The sequence below is a fragment of the Marmota flaviventris genome, chromosome 10 (genome assembly GCF_047511675.1).
Source record: "Marmota flaviventris isolate mMarFla1 chromosome 10, mMarFla1.hap1, whole genome shotgun sequence".
NCBI classification, from domain to species: Eukaryota; Metazoa; Chordata; class Mammalia; order Rodentia; family Sciuridae; genus Marmota; species Marmota flaviventris.
In genome coordinates, this window is record NC_092507.1 from 21,586,126 (window position 1) to 21,603,801 (window position 17,676).

At 48.7% G+C, this 17,676-nt stretch overlaps 1 protein-coding gene across 1 annotated transcript in view; it reads right to left on the reverse strand.

Annotated features, from left to right (window-relative positions):
- Positions 1–719: 719 nt before the first annotated feature.
- The window catches only part of Mecr (mitochondrial trans-2-enoyl-CoA reductase), a 34,160-nt gene continuing 17,203 nt past the window's right edge, over positions 720–17,676 (reverse strand). The window contains exons 4-10 of the mRNA XM_027937538.2: positions 11,987–12,130; positions 8,657–8,759; positions 7,627–7,729; positions 6,448–6,521; positions 4,109–4,169; positions 3,873–3,945; positions 720–2,286 (exon numbers count right to left, since the gene is read on the reverse strand). Coding sequence (XP_027793339.2) covers positions 2,129–2,286; positions 3,873–3,945; positions 4,109–4,169; positions 6,448–6,521; positions 7,627–7,729; positions 8,657–8,759; positions 11,987–12,130 — 716 coding nt within the window. The 3' untranslated portion in view covers positions 720–2,128. The remainder of the gene's footprint in view (positions 2,287–3,872; positions 3,946–4,108; positions 4,170–6,447; positions 6,522–7,626; positions 7,730–8,656; positions 8,760–11,986; positions 12,131–17,676) is intronic.

Below are 17,676 nucleotides of genomic sequence, written 5' to 3' on the forward strand. Positions count from 1 at the left end.
CTGCTGTTACCAAACCCCTTCTCCCTGTCGGCCTTTTCCTGGAGTAGTCCCAGAGCCTCCCTCACCATGCCCACGGTCTCACTGCGCTCTCTACGCCCCAACTCTGTGGGTTTCCCTGCAAAACCTCATCTTAACTTTCACTCCCACAGCCTATGGACCGCCGCCTCTCACTTTCAAGCTTCCCCACTTGCCCACGTTGGCCCTCTGTACGTATCTCCCATCCCACTAATCTAGCAACTGGGAATGGGGAGCTGGGGCTGATCCTGAGCCAGGTGTACAACATGGCAATACCCAGGGGCACCTGCAGGTCATTCCCAGGCTCAAGCTGAAGCTGGGTCCTTTTCTCTGGAGGACATAGGAGCTGCTCCCAGGGGTAACCTGTTTCTGCTGGGGGATGTGTGTGTGCACTCACATGCAACTGAACCCTGTTGGCCAGTTTCCCCAGTGCTCTCTCAGAGCTTCAGGGTATTCTGGCTTCAAGACCCTTTATGATCTGACCCCACCCACCTTTCCCACCCCCTTTCTCATTCCCCTCCTCCTTAGGCAGTAGCTACACTGGATTGTTAGCAACCCCCAAGTCAGGACCCCTCTGGCCTCCAAACTCTCATATTTCTGGCTTTGCTTGGTATACATTTTCCCATTTGGCCTTAAAGATTTCTGTGCTGTGGCTCAGCGGTAGAGTGCTTGCCTGGCATGTGTAAGGCACTGGGTTTGATTCTTCGCACCACATATAAATAAAGGCCCACTGACAACGAAAAACGAATAAAAGATTTCTGTGCACAGGATTTCCACTGGGAATTCTTCCTTGACATCTTCAAGCAGAGCTGGGCCCCTTCTGGTCCCACTCCAAAACCTCACCCTTATATGTAATGGTCTGTCCCTTGCACTAGGCTAAGCAACTTGAGGGCTGGCATGACATCTTTTACTGGTGCGCCTCTCTTTGGGCACACACAAGCCTCTCAATAAATGCTCCCTGAATAAGGCTCTTGAGTTAAGGGTACAGAAGGACAGGTGACAAGGGAGACATCCCAAAGTTTGTTCTTTGCTTTGGGCAAGAGGATCATGAAACAAACACCAAAGAATCACATAAAGTCCCACTTGTCTTGCCTGAACGAACCTTACCCATGTTTCAGGGTCCTCTTGCCAATGTCTCCTCAAAGAAGCCTTGCCCTGGTTCACAGTCCCGCACATGTGCCTTCTCTAAAGCACCAGTCACTGTGATGGTGACTGTGAGGTTGTTTCATGCAGGTTTTGAGCTGGATGGCTATTGTGGGAACTGTTCTGTGCACTGTAGAGGGGTGTGTGTGTGTGTGTGTGTGTGTTGCTGAGGACTGAACCCAGGGCCTTAAGCATACCAGGCGAGTGCTCTACCAGCAAGCTACACCCCTGCCCTCCTTGTAGACTGTTTAATGTATCATGACCTCCGCCCACTAGGGGTCAATGACAATCTCTTCTCCAAGTCATGGCAGCCCACATGTTCCCAGACATAACCACATGTCTCTTGGGGGTCAAGTTGCCTCTGGCTGTGAATCACTGGTATAAACTCTACTTCCCTGGTTAGAGTGGAAGCTTCCTAAGGGTTATCCAGCCACCCAAGACCCCATGTCTGCAGTTTCTTCCAGGCTGGGATGATCTAGTTTGGCATTCACTCTTCCAGGCAACAGATCCTCCTGCTCTGGGCTGGGCTACACACTGGCCAGGAAGGGAGTCCATTCCTCCTTTATGGAAGATTCTCCCCTGTGGGTGTGCAGGCTTAAGGGCAGACACCGTGGCTTACTGGCTGTGACTCTTGCACTCGCTCACCCAAGTTTTGCTTTCAGGTGGTCAGGAAATGATTCGCAGGGACAGGTGAAGGAGAATCAGGGAGGGGCGCTTCCTCGTGCTGCAGGTGGAGGTGCACAGTGTGGCCGCTCTGTAGAGATGACTTCTATTCTTTTTGCCTTTTTTTTTTTTTTTTTAAGGATGTTCAGACTTTATTAGATGCCCAAGGCTGACCTCCCCATCCTCCTGGGGGAAGAGGCAGCAAGTGGAGAGCAGTCTGGGGAAGGCTGGGCCCTAACTGAAGGGCCTGAAGTCAGCCTGGTGGGTCCACTTCCCCCCACCCACTCACTGCCCCTCCAGCTGCAGCTCACATGGTGAGAATCTGCTTGGAAGACACAAAGGGCTCCATGGAGGCTTCCAAGGCCCGCTGGTAGTCCTGGAGTGGGACCTCTGAGCACGCAGGGGCTGTGAGCTGGCCTCGGTGGATGAGGTCACACAGAGTGAGAATCAGCCCCTGGAACTCGTCTGTGGGAAGAAGTCAGATGGGGGACAACAGCTGGGGCTTGGTGAGATGGCAGGCGGACTTCCCGTGGACGCCCTGCCTTTGTTAAGGATGGGGTGGCGGTGGAAGCAGCCTGGTCCCACCTGGATTCAGGACAGTGAGGGCCAAGATGGGGTCAGAGGACGAGGGGTGGGAGCCGAGGAGCTCCTGGGCAGGCAGAGACCCTTCTGAGTGGTGGCTAACATGGCTCACACCCACACAGTGCTGCTGGGACGGGGCTGGCTACTGATAGGCAGGAGGGTGGGGACCATTATTTGGAGGCAGGGAAGGCAGAGGGCCCCAGGAGGGAGGCGGGAGAGCCTGCCACACCAGCTCACGTGGAACAGATGAGCTCTGCTCTCCCTACGGCCCAGGACTCCCTCAGAACCCCTCGAGCTGAGGCCACTGCCCTCCCCTCCCTGAACCTGCCTCCTGCTAAGGACCCAGTATGGTGCTGGAAGAGGTCAAGTAAGCCTTGGCCGAGGTGCTTTTCATAGACATAGCCTCATTCAACCTTCGAATCTAATCCTTTGTCCTGCTTAAAAACACTTAGTGACTCCCCAGTTGCCTTCAGGACAGAGCCTGAACTCCTTAAAAAGGCTTAAGGCCTTTTGTAATTGGTCTGAACCTGCCTGTCCAGCTTCCCAGCCCCAGCCCAGACTGAAAGCTCCACTCCCTCAGGACCACGGTGGTGCCCCATGAGTCACACTCTCTTTTATGGGCTTTTGCTGTTTCTGCCTGAACACCCTCGGCCCAGCAGGGCGCCCTCCCTTCACTTGATAATTCCATGTCAGTCTTCCTTCTCAGCTGAGGTCTCTCTGGGGTGCAGGTCCCTGGGACAGGAAGAACAGCATGCCGTGGCTCAGGTTCTGGAGTCAGAGAGCCTATCTGCTGGCTGCCCCGCTCTCTAGGTGGGGTGACTCTGGGCAAGCTCAGCCACTCTGTTTTTTTTTTTTTTTGGTACCCCAGGAATTAAACCTAGGGGTACCTACCTACTGAGCTACATCCTCAACCTTTTTTTTTTTCTTTTTTTAGACAGAGTCTCACTAAGTTGCTAAGCCTGGCTTTGAACTTGTAATTCTCCTGCCTCAGCCTCCTGAATCTCTGGATTATAGGGGTGCGCCTTTCTAGCCACTCTGAACCTTAGTTTCCTCCTTTGTCAAACATGGCTCACAAGAGTTTAAATGATCATGATGTTGGAGCCGAGGTAGAGATCCAGCAACCTGCCCCAGGTCCCACAGGTGGGCTAGGCAGGACCTAGATCCCATGAGGGTGGACACAGGACTTAAACACAGGCGGGCTGGCTCCAGTCTGCCCTCCTTACTTGGTCGTCTTCCCCACTGTCGCTGTCAAGAGCACTGTCTTATTCTACACTGTGGCCCTACAACTAACAGTTTAGTCCAAGAACATTGCTGGCTGCAGCTGTGGCTAGAATGATTTTCCTTTATCCTGCCATGGTGTTGAGGACCCAGTCACCTCTGTAGGGCTCAGTGTAGCTGGTCCCTTCTGCAGCCATGCTAGGAACTCCTGTCTCCTGTGACCTTTGGTAACAGGGCCATCACCCACTCACCTGGACTGTGATCTTTCTTCCATTGCGACAACCAAAAGCCCCGAAGTTTGAGGTCCTTAAAAATGAGCAGGCTCTGTGGACACAGGAGGGACATACTGGGCTGGAAGGGTAAAACTTCCAGGTACCCGTTAAGGGTATGGAATCCCCCCAGGGACAGGAAAATGGTCAGAGTGTGGTGCCAAGGGAACAGGCCGAGGCATCTGGGCCCATCTGCTGGCATCCTCCCCGCAGCTCACCACAGGCGCTGTGACGGGCTGCTTGGCCATCCCCCCGTAGGTCACCATGGTTCCTCCAGACCTGAAGAGTCCAAAGAGAACAAAGAGTGGATGCAGGCCGAGGAGAGGCCTTCTTGAACCTGCCACAGCACTTCTACTCCTCACTTTTAAACCTTGTCCTGGGAAGGGCAAAAAAAAATAGATCCCTACGCTCAACCCTGACAGAGGGAGTCAGGAGGCAAGAATCTATACCAACAGCACGCACCACCGTCCAGATGAATGGGGTGCTCAGCGGCGCTGGGAACCCACGGATCCCACTCACCCACTGATCCCACCCACCCAGTCTGGGTTTGCATCCCGCCATCTAGCTCCAGCTCTGCTCCCGCTTACAAGAGGGTGACTTTGGGACCTTGGGAGACCTAAGGGAAACGGCCCAGACCTTGGCGTTTCATGTGTAAATGCTCATTCTAAAAATCAGTGCCCCAATACTTCTACAGATAGGAGTGAGTGTGGGTGGTGAAGGGGACAATGACGAATGTCCTGACCCTGCAGGAGGTGCTGCCTCAGTAGCTGCTGAGTGATACACACACTTGGTTGTACATAGGAGTGAGGTGAGTATAATTTTTAAAAGCTAATAAGCTAGGACTTGTCATGCTTGACTTGACCTTTGTTCCCCTCCTGACTCCCTGGCTCTTTTAGGAGTCTGAGGTCAAGGATGACCTGAAGTGTGTTTTAGGACAATACAAGGCAGACTTACAATCTACAAAATGGAAGAGCTGAGTGACTATGGCCCTGAGGCTGCTAGGGAGTTTAATCATTTTCTTGTATGTTAGCACTGGGGGTTGAACCCAGGGCCTCCTGCACATCACCCACTTGTTCTACCCGAGCTGCAGCCCCAGGCCCTAATTTGATCTAAAGTTCCCTTCAACTGGTGCTTGCTATAGAACGCAATTCCTGAGGGGACTGAGCCCTCTCTCCTCTGTGTCCCTGCTGCACTTGGCTGATCAGACTTTTACTGTCTACAATGCCAGGCACAGTTCTGAGCATGTTGCGTGTACCATCTCAGGGCATCCTCATAGTGACCCCAAGGGAACACTTGGATACGCTCATTTTGCAAATGAGAAAACTTAAATCCATTCCTCAATTGAATAATGAGTTATTTGTATATCGTGCAGTGTCCTTTAGATTATTCTTGGAAGCAGAATGGGTTTCTATCACTCCCACTGTAGAGATGAAGGGGCTGAAGCTTGGATCATTTTTCAGGTATTGCCTAACTTTCCACAGGTCCACAGCTGGCAAGAGCAGAGTTAGGGCTGGAACCTAGCCACTCTGACTCCAATGCCTACACTTGTGACCAGCGCACAATGCTTTCTCTGGCAAAGACATGGGGGTCACAGTTTGCCTAAGAGGTTGCTAAGTTTAGGGCTCAAGAGATGTTCTCCAGAGTCATGCAAACTTGGGTGACCTGGCTCTCTGCTGACTACACCTTTGGCAAAGTAATTACCTCCTCTGGGACTCATTTGCTTTAAGTGTAAAATGGAGGTGAGAGGCCTGGGGGTGTAACTTGGTGTCAGAACATGTGTCAGTACACACATGGCCTTGGGTTCAACTTCCAGCACCAAAGAAGGGGGGAAAAACAGAATTAAAACACTTCAAACAGCACACACAGAGGCAGGTGCATGTGCTCAGTGATCCTCCGCCCAGCTCTCTAGTCACGTGGCTCATCTGCCCACCTAGTCCGTGAGTTCTCCGCAGTGTCTCAGCCAATTCTGTCCCTGGTAGCTAGTGAATGCTCAGCAGATTATTAACTAAATCAGTGTGGAGGGGACTCCTGCTCTAGTTGGCAAGTCTTTTCAGGGGCTCTCCAGCTGACGTTTATGTCAGAGGAAAGGACAGAATGTGCACAGATAATGCTGCCATGGTGCTTGGCTGAGGGATGAGAGAACCTTTAGGTTTTTCTTTGTACTTTTACATGTTTCAAAATGTTTTGAAATAGGTATAATGTTACTTGTAAATTATAATCTAGTTTTAAAAGCTAATAAAAATTTTAAAAGCTACCAAGTTCAGACTAAGTGACTTTTAAGAGGCCCCAAATTTATGAATCCTTGACCATCCTGTGATGGAGAGCTTAGCAGTTGATTGCTGGAGTCCCTGGGAAACAGGTCTCTTGGTCCCATATAGGAGGAGACTGAGAAAGAAGTGCCCAGGGAGCTGGATGTTTTTGGTCCTTGTTTCCTACTCAACGTTGTGCTAATCTGGTTTTGGCTCACATTGACCATTGGGACTTGGTCACTTGATGTCCTCCCAGCCAGTGACCTAGAAGCTTGAGCAAACTAGCCCTGTAGGGTAGAGGGACTTACGCTAAATGCCGCAGCAACTCTGTGGAGCTTTTCCCGCCAACACAGTTGAGAGCAAGCCTTGGCTGGGGTGTGTTCTGGAAAACAAGAAGTCTGCCGTGAGGGAGCTACCCCTTTACACGTGGGTTTGAAGCTTCTACAAATACTTCCCTGACCCATGCAGTGTCAAAAGGAGGGAGTGAAGGGAATGGGGTGGTCATGGCTTTGAACTTGCTTTTTCTGCCTGGGAGGAGCCTTTAGCAACTTCGGAACAGGCTTTACAGAGGCAGGTGCTCTGTGATCCTCCTCCCAGCTCTCGGGTCACATGGCACATCTGCCCACCTAGTCTGTGAGTTCTCCCATAGTATCTCAGCCATCTCTGTACCTGGTAGACAGTGAGTGCTCAGCATGTGTTAACTGAATCAGTGTTCGATTCAGGACTTGGTTCAAAACATGCCTCCTCCGGGAAAGAAGAGACATGGAGCATCTGTGGTCAGTTTTGAGCGGCTTTAGGTCCCTGAGTGCTCCTTCGCTGGGTACTTTAGACTCTGTTTACATGTGATGTGTTGGTCTAGAGCTCCAGAAACGTTCTCAAGGGGCATACATTCCTGAGTGGGTGCATGTGTTTGGTGTCTCCAGCTGGTTCACTTAACAGGGGTGGTGACAGGGTTTGCTCACTTACTGGGAGTTGTGGGACGAGGGCAGACGTTGTGGAAGGGCCAGGGCTCTACGTTCAGAGACCCCTGGGGCCAGCCCTGATGCACTACTTATATCTACATGATTCTGGTCAAGTCATTTATCTTTTCTGAGTGTGGGTTTCCTCATTGAAAGAGACTCAGGACTCGGGACTTACCTGGGAATTATCAGGTAAAACGGAGGCAGAAGCTTAGGAATGGTTGACTCTTTTCTCTTCCCTCTCTGTGCCTCAAGTTTCCTCAGGTCCTCTCCCAACTCTAAGATTTATATCTGCAGTACGGGCTGATGTAACTCAGCATAAATGTTTTAAACTGCAAATCATACAGGATTTTCTAAGCTTTCTTAGTTTCCCCTGCTTCCCTCAAGCATCTGAACACTTCATGCAAGCTGCCCCTCGGCTAAGGGAACAGGCTTTACAAGAGGCAAAAGGAGGGGTGCAGACAGGAGCAAAAGCTTTCCTTAGGAGATGGGCGTGGGATGGAGAAGCAATGCCCTTTCCCTGGGTACCTTGAACAAGTTTTTTGCTTCTTGCTTTCTTAGTTCCTCCTCTGTGATGACATGCTCGGCCCCCAGATCCTTTAGTCTGTCCATCAGTTTCTGGATGTCAGGCCTGAAAATCAAACCCAATCCAAAGTCCCTCATCATACCTGCTGGCTTTCTCTCCCCAAAGCTGCCAGGACTCCTCTGCTACAGCTGTAAGAATCCATATTTCTTTTCTGGGAGGCTGGGATTGGGTTAAGCCAGGCCTCGAGCAGGGGCCAGCCACACAATTCAATCCTGTGCCAGCAGCTCCTAGCCTTGTTTCCTTGCCGGCCATTCCTCCCTGGACAGAGCCAGGGCTGGGAGGTTTCTGCAGCCTCTGCCAGCTCAGGGGTGCTAGAAACCATCTGTGCCCAGAAAGAAGTGATCCCACTTCCTAAAATTTTCTACTGAAATAATAACCTCCCCCGACCTTTCCAGGGGCAATCAGGGTGTTGTGCAAACGCAAACACACTGTGGCCGAGGAGTGGCCCTGGTCTCTTGGGCAAGAATCAGAGAACGAGCCTGTTGCCGACTCTTCCTGAACAAGCTGCCTTCTCTCTCTGAAACTCAGTTTCCTCATCTGTAAAAGAGAGGAGAAACCTGCTCCATCTCCTTCACAGTAGAATTTAGTGCACAAATGCAAGGGGAAGAGGGGCCCAGGGCTCGACAATTCGCAGGAAGAACAGTACAGCTCAAAACATTCCCACATGTTCACTGTGGTTGTAAACACATGGGGGTATCAGAAGTCGTTTCCAAAACTCCTAGCTGTTCAGTAACAACAATCTCCACCTCCTTCCCGTGTCTCCACATTTCAGATTCACTCATCCTATAACCAAGTGCCACCTGGACTTCATTTCTTGGGGCTGACTCATCAGCTTCAGCTGCCAACTGTTCCTCAGTAAAGGAGGCCAGTTAGGCTTATGCAATGGCGCCCTCTGGTGGAGATATGAGCACTGGCAGGGATGCCAGAGGAAAAGGTCCAAGTCATGATCTGGAATTAGGCCTCCCCACCCACCTGTCTCGGACTACATTGATGGTCCTTAGGCCCAGGGCTGCGGCGATCTGAATGACTGCTTGCCCCACTCCACTGTTGGATGCATTCTGGATGACAGAGTCCCCTGTGGATCCAGGAAGAGACCCAAGTCAAGCCTTGCACACCTGAAAAAGGTCAAGGACTCCCAGCCTGGGATCCTAGGATAGTGGAAGAGGTGAAGTGTTCAGGCCCCAAAAGGACCCAGGATCTGGCACTGAAGCCTTTGGAACTCAGATTTTGGACCTTAACGCACTGTTTCCTCGATCCTTCCCAAACTTCTGTAACATCCATTATGCCTTCCAGAACTGGTCACTTAGTGTCCACAGAGGACATAATTTAAGGCCCAACTGGTTTTATATCCTTCATCATCCTCCCAACTTCTGTGTCCTCTGTGTCTGCTTAGATTATTTCCTTGGGTTGAAACTGATCCCCTCCTTTTAACATCCTATGTGATCCTCAAAGATCAGCTCAAGTGTGGTTCTTCATGGAGCCCTCCTGGGTTCTCCCTGTTGTGCTTCCACACAGGCTGTGAGTGTCTCTACTGATCACATGCTGTGGCCCCAGCCCACAATCAGTTGTAGAGGCGGCGTCTATCAACTTGCAGCTTCTCAAGGGAAGGGCCATGTAGTAGTGAATAAAGGTGTACTGCTTTGAAATAGGATTAAGAGTTTTGATGGAAAAACTCGGGCTGGGGATGTGGCTCAAGCAGTAGCATGCTTGCCTGGCATGCGTGCGGCCCGGGTTTGATCCTTAGCACCACATACAAACAAAGATGTTGTGTCCACCGAAAACTAAAAAATAAATATTAAAAAATTCTCTCTCTCTCTCTCTCCTCAAAAAAACAAAACAACAACAACAACAAAAACCAAACTGGCAACCCCTGAAACAGGGTCCTGCAGGCAGTTTGTGGTCAAAGCACAGGACTGGCTTTGGAACTTGCAGTGGGGGAGGCAGTGGGGCACACTAGGGAGAACATGGCTCTGGAACAGATGGAACTGGGTGAGTCCCAGTTTTACCAGTGACGAACTAGACAAGACAAGGCAAGTCGTGTCCTTTTTGAACTTCAGTTTTCTCCTCAGAAAACAGGAATCCTAAGAGCACCAATCAAGGTGCCCCTGACTGGAATCAAATGCTCTTGTGTCCAGGCAGGTGCTCTGTTAGCTATGAAATGCTCCCTGGTGTTTGAGAGGTATCTGGGATCTGTGCACAGTGGGTGGAGCTAGAGACAGAGGGCTCCTGAGAGAAGACTGTTCACACTCTGCCAGGGTCAGCATATAGGTTCTCACTCCCTAGTGCACTGTGACTCAATCTAGAGGGTCACAGGCAGCACTGTTTTGTTTTAGTTAGATTTGAGAAGAATAAAAAATAACAGTGCATCTCACAGGTAAAGGACAAATACTGTGCTGTGAAGATTTGGTTTCATATATATTTATAATTTTCATACATGTGTATGTACTAGATAACAATGTGAAATGTGATTCTTACTATGGGTCAAGATTCTAGGTTTGTTCAATGCTGATCTAGCCCAGGCTACAATAGCCTTGAAGCAGACAAGTGGAAAAGGGTCCAGTGGGCACGGTGGGTATCATCAAAATGTGCAGATTTGTCCACCACAGCTGCAGCCCAAATCAGGAGTGGTTTGAGGGGATGTAATGCAGGTGCCACAGTGTCTGCTATACTAGGACTCCAGCAGAGGTCCCTGGTCCCACCTCCTGACTTTTTCCATGGAAAGCTCCCAAGACCCCTCTGCATAGCCCTGAAAAGCCACACTGCTCTCCATGAGCTGGGATCAGTGTCCCCCCAGGCCTCAGGCAGCAGCTGCCTACCCAGCTCCATCACATTCCATCAGCACGTGGCTTCAGTGTCCTTGCTGGCATGAGAGAGGCAGCCTGGGGCATTTCTATAGTTCCTGCCAGCTCATGGATATGCAGGGTGCAGGGGCAACTTGCAAAAGGTGGGGGTGTGGGGGCTGGGGGTGCAGCTCAGTGGTAGAGTGTTTGTCTAGCAAGCATGAGGCCCAGAGTTGGATCCCCACTACTGCAAACCAAACCAAACCAAACCAAACCAAACCACGGGGGATGGGAGTTGGTGGAAAATTGGCCCAGCCTCCTGTCACTTGGGGCTAATTCTAGAGTGAGCTCCATGAGGGTCTCTGTGGAGTCCTAGTGGGACTGAGTCGGGTTGCCCACAGCACTAACTGGCCTTAATGTCTTTGCCTTCCTGTGACCACTACCCAAAAGAACTGCCTGGTCCCACTCCTGGTCTAGGGCTCTGCTTTCAGGGGAACCCAGATAAAACACATGGCTTTGTTGTTTACTTGCTGAGGAACTTCTTGCAAGTAGTTCACCTCTCTAAGGAAGACTAATAAAAGCAGCTGGTACTTCATGCCCAGCAGGCCGGCTGCTGTGCTAAGTGTCATGCTGCTGTGGTTCATCAACCCTCCTTATTCTCCATCCTAAGGATGAAAACTCTGCTGACTTGAGCCATGAGTTCAGTTAGTGAAGGTGAAGCTGGGTTCAGACCTAGGTTGTGTGCCTGGGCCTTGAGCTCTTAACCAGTGACATTAAGCTCCCTGCACAGCTTTGAAGGCGAAACACTCCATGGGGATAATGCCTGCACATGCACCTACGGATGGAAAGTGCTGTATTAATGCTGAGCAGAATTAGTAACACTAAGTTCAGCATTTTACTGAAAACACAGAGACTGTGTCTATCTTGTCTGGCTTTGTGTCCCCAGAGCTTAGCACAGCTCAACACATTTTTGCTGAGTGACAGAATTCCATCCCAAGCTCTAGGGAATGTGACCCTGTAGCAGTTTCCAAGGTTGTACTCCTTGTGAGCTCGCAGGGTGTTTTCTAGGAACCAAGTTAACATCTTTTATATATATATTTTCAGTTGTGGATGGAAAAATACCTTTTTTAAAAAAATTTATTTATAGGGCTGGGGATGTGGCTCAAGCGGTAGCGTGCTCGCCTGGCATGCGTGCGGCCCGGGTTCGATACTCAGCACCACATACAAACAAAGATGTTGTGTCCGCCGAAAACTAAAATAAATAAATAAATATTAAAAAAAAAAAATTTATTTATGTGGTGCTAAGGATTAAACCCAGTGCCTCACACGTGCTAGGCAAATGCTTTATCGCTGAGCCCCAGCCCCAGCCCCCAAGTTAACATCTTCCTAAGTAAAAACGATAGCAGCACACTTGTTGAGGCAGGGGCCCCTCATCTTCCCAGGCCTTCCACCCCCCAGTCAGGATCTGGGTGCACCCTGGTGAGGAGGCCCTGGCCTGCTTTCCCTACTTGTAAGTTCCTACCTGGCTTCAGCTGCTCAAAGTCCACCAACATCCTGTAGGCTGTGCAGGGGTTGACACCCAGGGTGGCAGCACTCTGAAGAGGGATGTCATTGGGAACTTGGATCAATGCTTTCTCACTGAACACGGCCTCGGTCTGCCAGGTTCCTGAGTCAGGGGATGAGGCCAGGTTAGTGAGGAGGATCCCTCTGCCCACCAAATCCCAGATCAGTCTTTGGTCCATGGACATCTAGGACAGTAGATTTTAAGTAATGCTTAAAGGAAAAGGAAAATCTTGAAGTCCCCTTTGAAGTCTTTGAGTCCTCATGATGATTACACAAGTACGTTTTGTTATTCCTATTTTAAAAATGTGGTAGGGGAGGTTCGAAGAGGTTGCCTCACTGAGTTATTGGATTTAGCTGATGTCACAGCACTAGTGCCTGAGGACCCCAAGCTACTAGACTCTGAAGGCAAGACAGTAATGCAACAGTAGGGCAAGGGAAGCCAAGAAAGCCCCCTTTCCCGCCATATCCTCATTCTCCTCCAGGGCGGGCTGCCTGGGCTGGTGTTAGGAAACAGTGTCAAGGCAGAAGTCAAGGGCTCAGATTTGGCACCTGGGTTTTCTCTTTTCTTTCTTTTTTGCTTTTCTGGTTCTGGGGATCGAGCTGGGGGTGCTTTACTGTTGAGACACATTCTAGCCTTTTTTATTTTTTGAGACAAGGACTCACTAACTTGCTGAGTAGCCTGGGCTGGCCTTCAACTTGTGATCCTTTGTCTTAGCCTCCTGGGACACTGGGATTCCAGACATGCATCACAGTACCTGGTGGTACTTGTTTTTTCTAGTCTGTTAGTTTGATCAAATTCCCAAGCCACTGAGTTTTGTGATTCTAAAGTATAAATGACACTGGTAAGAACAGCCTTATTGGCTTTCCTAGGAGCTGTTGTGAAAATCAAATGAAATACAGGAGACTAAGAAATCCTGTAAACTGGAAGAAATGATCATTAACCACCAGCCCACATTCTACGTCCAGACAAAGAATCATAGACTATTGGTACCGAGAAGGCCTTTATCAAGTATCAAACCCTTCCCGCAATGAGAGGCACTGAGGGAGGGACCTGCCCAAAGACATGGGGGTAATCTGGGTAGAGCGTGAGCTAGACCCTGGGTGTGTGGGCTATCTCCATGGCCAAGTACATAAAACACACACGTACACACACTCACATTCACACATACTCACAAACCTATGTTCATTCAACTGATCCTTTCTTCGTTTCTTTTTATTTTTTAATAGATGGGGTCTTGCTGTGTTTCCCAGGCTGGCCCTGAACTTCTGGACTCAAGTGACCCTCCTTCCTTAGCTCTTTGAGTAAATCTGACTATATGCACTCACCACCATGCTCAGCTACATTCCTTACATTCATTCTAGAGGAGCAGAGCAGGTGAAAAACAAACAGGCAAATACAAGAATTAAAACTTATTATTTTTTTGGTACTGGGGATTGAACCCAGCAGCACTTAACTACTGAGCTATATCCCCAGCCCTCTTTTATGTTTTATTTTGAGATAGGGTCTCACTGAATTGGGGCCTCACTAAGTTGCTGAGACTGGCTTTGAACTTGCAATCCTCCTGCCTCAGCCTCCCGAGTCACTGGGATTACAGGTATGTGCCACAACCGGCAAAAATTATAATTTATAAAGAGACAGTAGCAGGAGAGGGATTTAGGTGGATGGCTAGGACAGAGATATTAACCACTTCAAGTACACAAAAAACATTCTATGCAGAGGAAAAAGCATATGCAAAGACTATGAGGCAAGACATATAAAAGGATGGGACTGGGCAGGCTGGGGTTGTGGCTCAGTGGTAGAGCACTTGCCTAGCATGTGTGAGGCCCTGGGTTTGAGTCTCAGCACGGCATATAGATAAATGAATAAAATAAAGGTCTATCCACATGTAAAAAAAAATTTTTTTTAAAAAAGGATGAAATGGAAGAATACACACTGGAGGGCAAAGAGTGCTGGGAGGAGTGGCTTGAGATGCTGAGAGTCATACAGACTTTCAGGACCTTGACTCATGGTAACCACGAGTTCCACTGTGAACTAGTACACACATATACACAACTGAGTATATATACAGAAGCCAGAGTTTCATGGAACAATATACATCCTTACTCTGTGCTACAGTTTGGATCTGAAAGGTCCTCCAAAGGCCCAAGTATGGAAGACTTGATCTATAGCCTGTAGCACTGTTGGGAGATGGGCCCCAGTGGAAGGAAGTTAGGTCAATGGGAGTGTGACCTTGAAGGGTCTATTGGGACTGTGACCCCTTCTCTTACTCTTTAAAAAAATTTTTTTTAGTTGTAGATGAACACAATACCTTTATTTTATTTCTTTATTTTTATGTGGTGCTGAGGATGAACCCAGTGCCTCACATGTGCTAGGCAAGTGCCCTACCACTGAGCCCCAGCCCCAGCCCTCCTCTTATTTTTTATTTGCTTCCTGGCCACCACAAAGTAGACAGGCTTCCTCTGCCATGTGTTCTTGCCATGATGTTCTGTCGCCACAGGCCCAAGGCAATAAGAACAACTAACTGATCATGGACTAGAAGCCGTGAAACCAAAATACACCTTTCCTTTTTTATCTCAGATATTTTGTCATAGATATGGAAAGCAAACATACTATGTGTGATATACTCTGCTATTATTTTTCTATTCTGCTTAATTTTAGTAATAAGAAAAAAATTCCATTTGTAACCCACTAGATTGATGTCACTAATCTGCAGTTTAAAAGCATGGGGCTCAGGACCATAGCACAGAGAGTGGGTTTTATTTAGAGACTGGCAAGACTCTAATGAGCTTTGAGGGCCAAGGTGGTCTCATGTCTGCTCTAAAATCATTCTACTGCTGGGGGAAGAGCCTGGTGGGGAGAGGCAGTGTGGAAGCGGGTGGGTGCAGCCAGGAGGCTTTTGTGGGGGACGAGGTCTCTGATGATGGCCGCCTCAACTAAGACTGGCAGTGGGGATGAAGAAGAAAGGGTGGGCTTGAGTTCTCCTTTGGAAACATAATCAACAGGATTTGGTGAGGACTGGACAAGGGGACAGGCAGGATGGGGTATGAAGAAGACGTGAAGAGAACAGGTCTTGGGGTCACACTCAAGCTTTGCCTCCACACATCCTCACTGTAGCATCTTGGAGAAACCGTGTGGAGACTTGCTGGCTTAGTGCCTGGTGGCCCTGATGTGGCAGGGGCCCTTGGCCTGACTTCCCAAGCCCTCAGCTAGGCCTGCTATCTAGTTCCTGGGAGTCTCTCAATGTCCTGGTACCGTGTGGCCCAGTTGTGGGAAGCAGGTGGTAGCCCAGGTTTTCGTCATCTTTTGTGTCATTGTGACCAATAGACCCAACCAGAGCAACATAGAGGAGGAATTTTGTTTTGTCTCACAGTTTCAGAGGTTCAGTCCATGGTCAGCCAACTCCATAACTCTGCGCAGAGCATCATGGTGGAAGGGCGTGGCAGGGGAAACCAGTTCAAGAAATGGCAATCAGGAAGCATAGAGTGAGCTCTGTTAATCAGGGACAAACGGTAAACCCTAAAGGCACGCCCTCAGTGACCTGCTTCCTCCAGTCATACCCTACTAACCAGTAGTTATCTCCCAGTTAATCCATTTCAGTGGACTAATCCACTGATTAGGTCACACCTCCCATGATCTAATCAGGTCACCTCTGAACATTCCTGCATTGTCTCACACAAGAGCTTTTGAGAATACCCCATATCTAAACCATAACAACCAGGCAATTACCAATTGTGCCACAAGAGCGACAAACAACATGGACTTTAGGGGCCAGGACTGGGGAGGAGAGGAGGAACATGCTATTAAAGGTCATGCAGGTTCTAGAGTAGGTCTGAGAACATATGAGATGAAATTAAAGGATCCCTTTGGCATCCAAAAGATGCCTGGGCATTTTCTAGGGTTCACCCAGTCTGGTTCATAATCATCAAGCCCATTCCCCTCAGCCGTCATTGACTATACTCAGAGCCTGGTGTGAGGCCTTCCAGATGTAAAATCAAGGGTGTTTTCTTTTTCTTTTTTTGGTACCAGGGATTGAACTCAGGGGCACTCGACCACTGAGCCACATTCCCAGTCCTATTTTGTATTTTATTTAGAGACAGGGTTTCACTGAGTTGCTAAGCATCTCATGTTGCTGAGGCTGGCTATGAACTCGCGATTCTCCTGCCTCAGCCTCCCAAGCCGTGGGATTACAGAAGGAATATGCTACCGCGCCTGGCTTCAAGGGTGTTTTCTAATTCCTTTTACCGCAGGACAATGGAAATTCAGCCTTTGACAGGGATTTCTAGGATTCAGCAGTCCCTAACTCTCTTCTCAAGAGGTCCTGGGTGAGATGGTCAGCAAGAAGGGCTTTCAGGGTTTATAGTAGAAATCCTCAGATTCTAGAGTTGGAGATATCTACTTAAAAATGGGCTCTGCCACTTCAAATTATCACTCCACCTTTTTTGTTTTTTTGGTACTGGGAGTTGAACTGGGGCGCTTTACATTGATCTAAGCCCTAGCCCTTTTTATTTTCTATTTTGAGATAGGGTCTTACTAAATTGCTTAAGACCTTGCTAAGTTGCTGAAGTTGGCTTTGAACTTTCAATTCTTTTGCCTCAGCCTCTATGCTGCTGGGATTACAGGTGTGTGCCACCATGGCTCACTCAACCTTTCTTGAGTTTCAGTTTTCTGATGCATAAAATGCAGAGAAGAACACTTACAGTGCCAAGGTTACATGAGAGGACATCTATACAGATTATCACTGTGCCCAGTACACAGTAGGTGTACAGTAGGTGTATAACACATGTTGGTTTCTTTAACTGATCCTGATTCCCAGGCATCAGCTCTAAGGCATACCATTCTTCAGTCCTGGCGACTGACCCTTAAAGATCTCTAGCACCTAATATGGGGCTGAAAACTATGGCCTATGGCCCAAATATGACTTATAAATATTGTTTGTTTTTGTGGTGCTGGGGACTGAACCCAGGGCCTTGGGCATCTGAGGCAGGCACTCTACCAACTGAGCTATACTGCCAACCCCATAAATTGTTTTTATAAATAAAAGCTTTACTGGAACACTGCCATACTCACTTGTTTATGTAATATCTATGCCTGTTAAAATGGCAGGGTTGGGTAGTCACAGTAGAGATGGGATGGTCTGCAAAGACTAAAATTATTATTATTTGGCTCTTCTAAGAAAAAAATTTGCCAGCTCCTAATCAGATGTATAGAGAAGTTCAGCATTTGCAAAGATTACTGTTTATATTCCCTCAGTTGAGTTAAGAGTCTGTTGAGGTATCTGAGGCAGCAACTTAATAGTTGCTCCATTGAATTGAATTGATTTTTTGGTACAGGGATTGAACCCAGAGGTGCCTAACCATAGAGCCACATCCCCAGACCTTTTTATGTTTTATTTTAAGACAGGGTCTTGCCAAATTCTTAGGACCTTGCTAAGTTGCTGAGGCTGGTTTTGAACTCTTGATCCCCCTGCCTCAGCCTCCCAAGCTGCTGGGATTACAGGTATGTGCCATGGCACCTGGCTATTAGCTCCATTTTAGAGATGAGGAAATTATGGCTTAATGTAGTTGTGACCTAAACAAGGTCATAAAACAGAGCTGGAACAAGAATATGCATCTGAATGCCAGGCCAGTACTCCTTCTGTGCCACCTCAC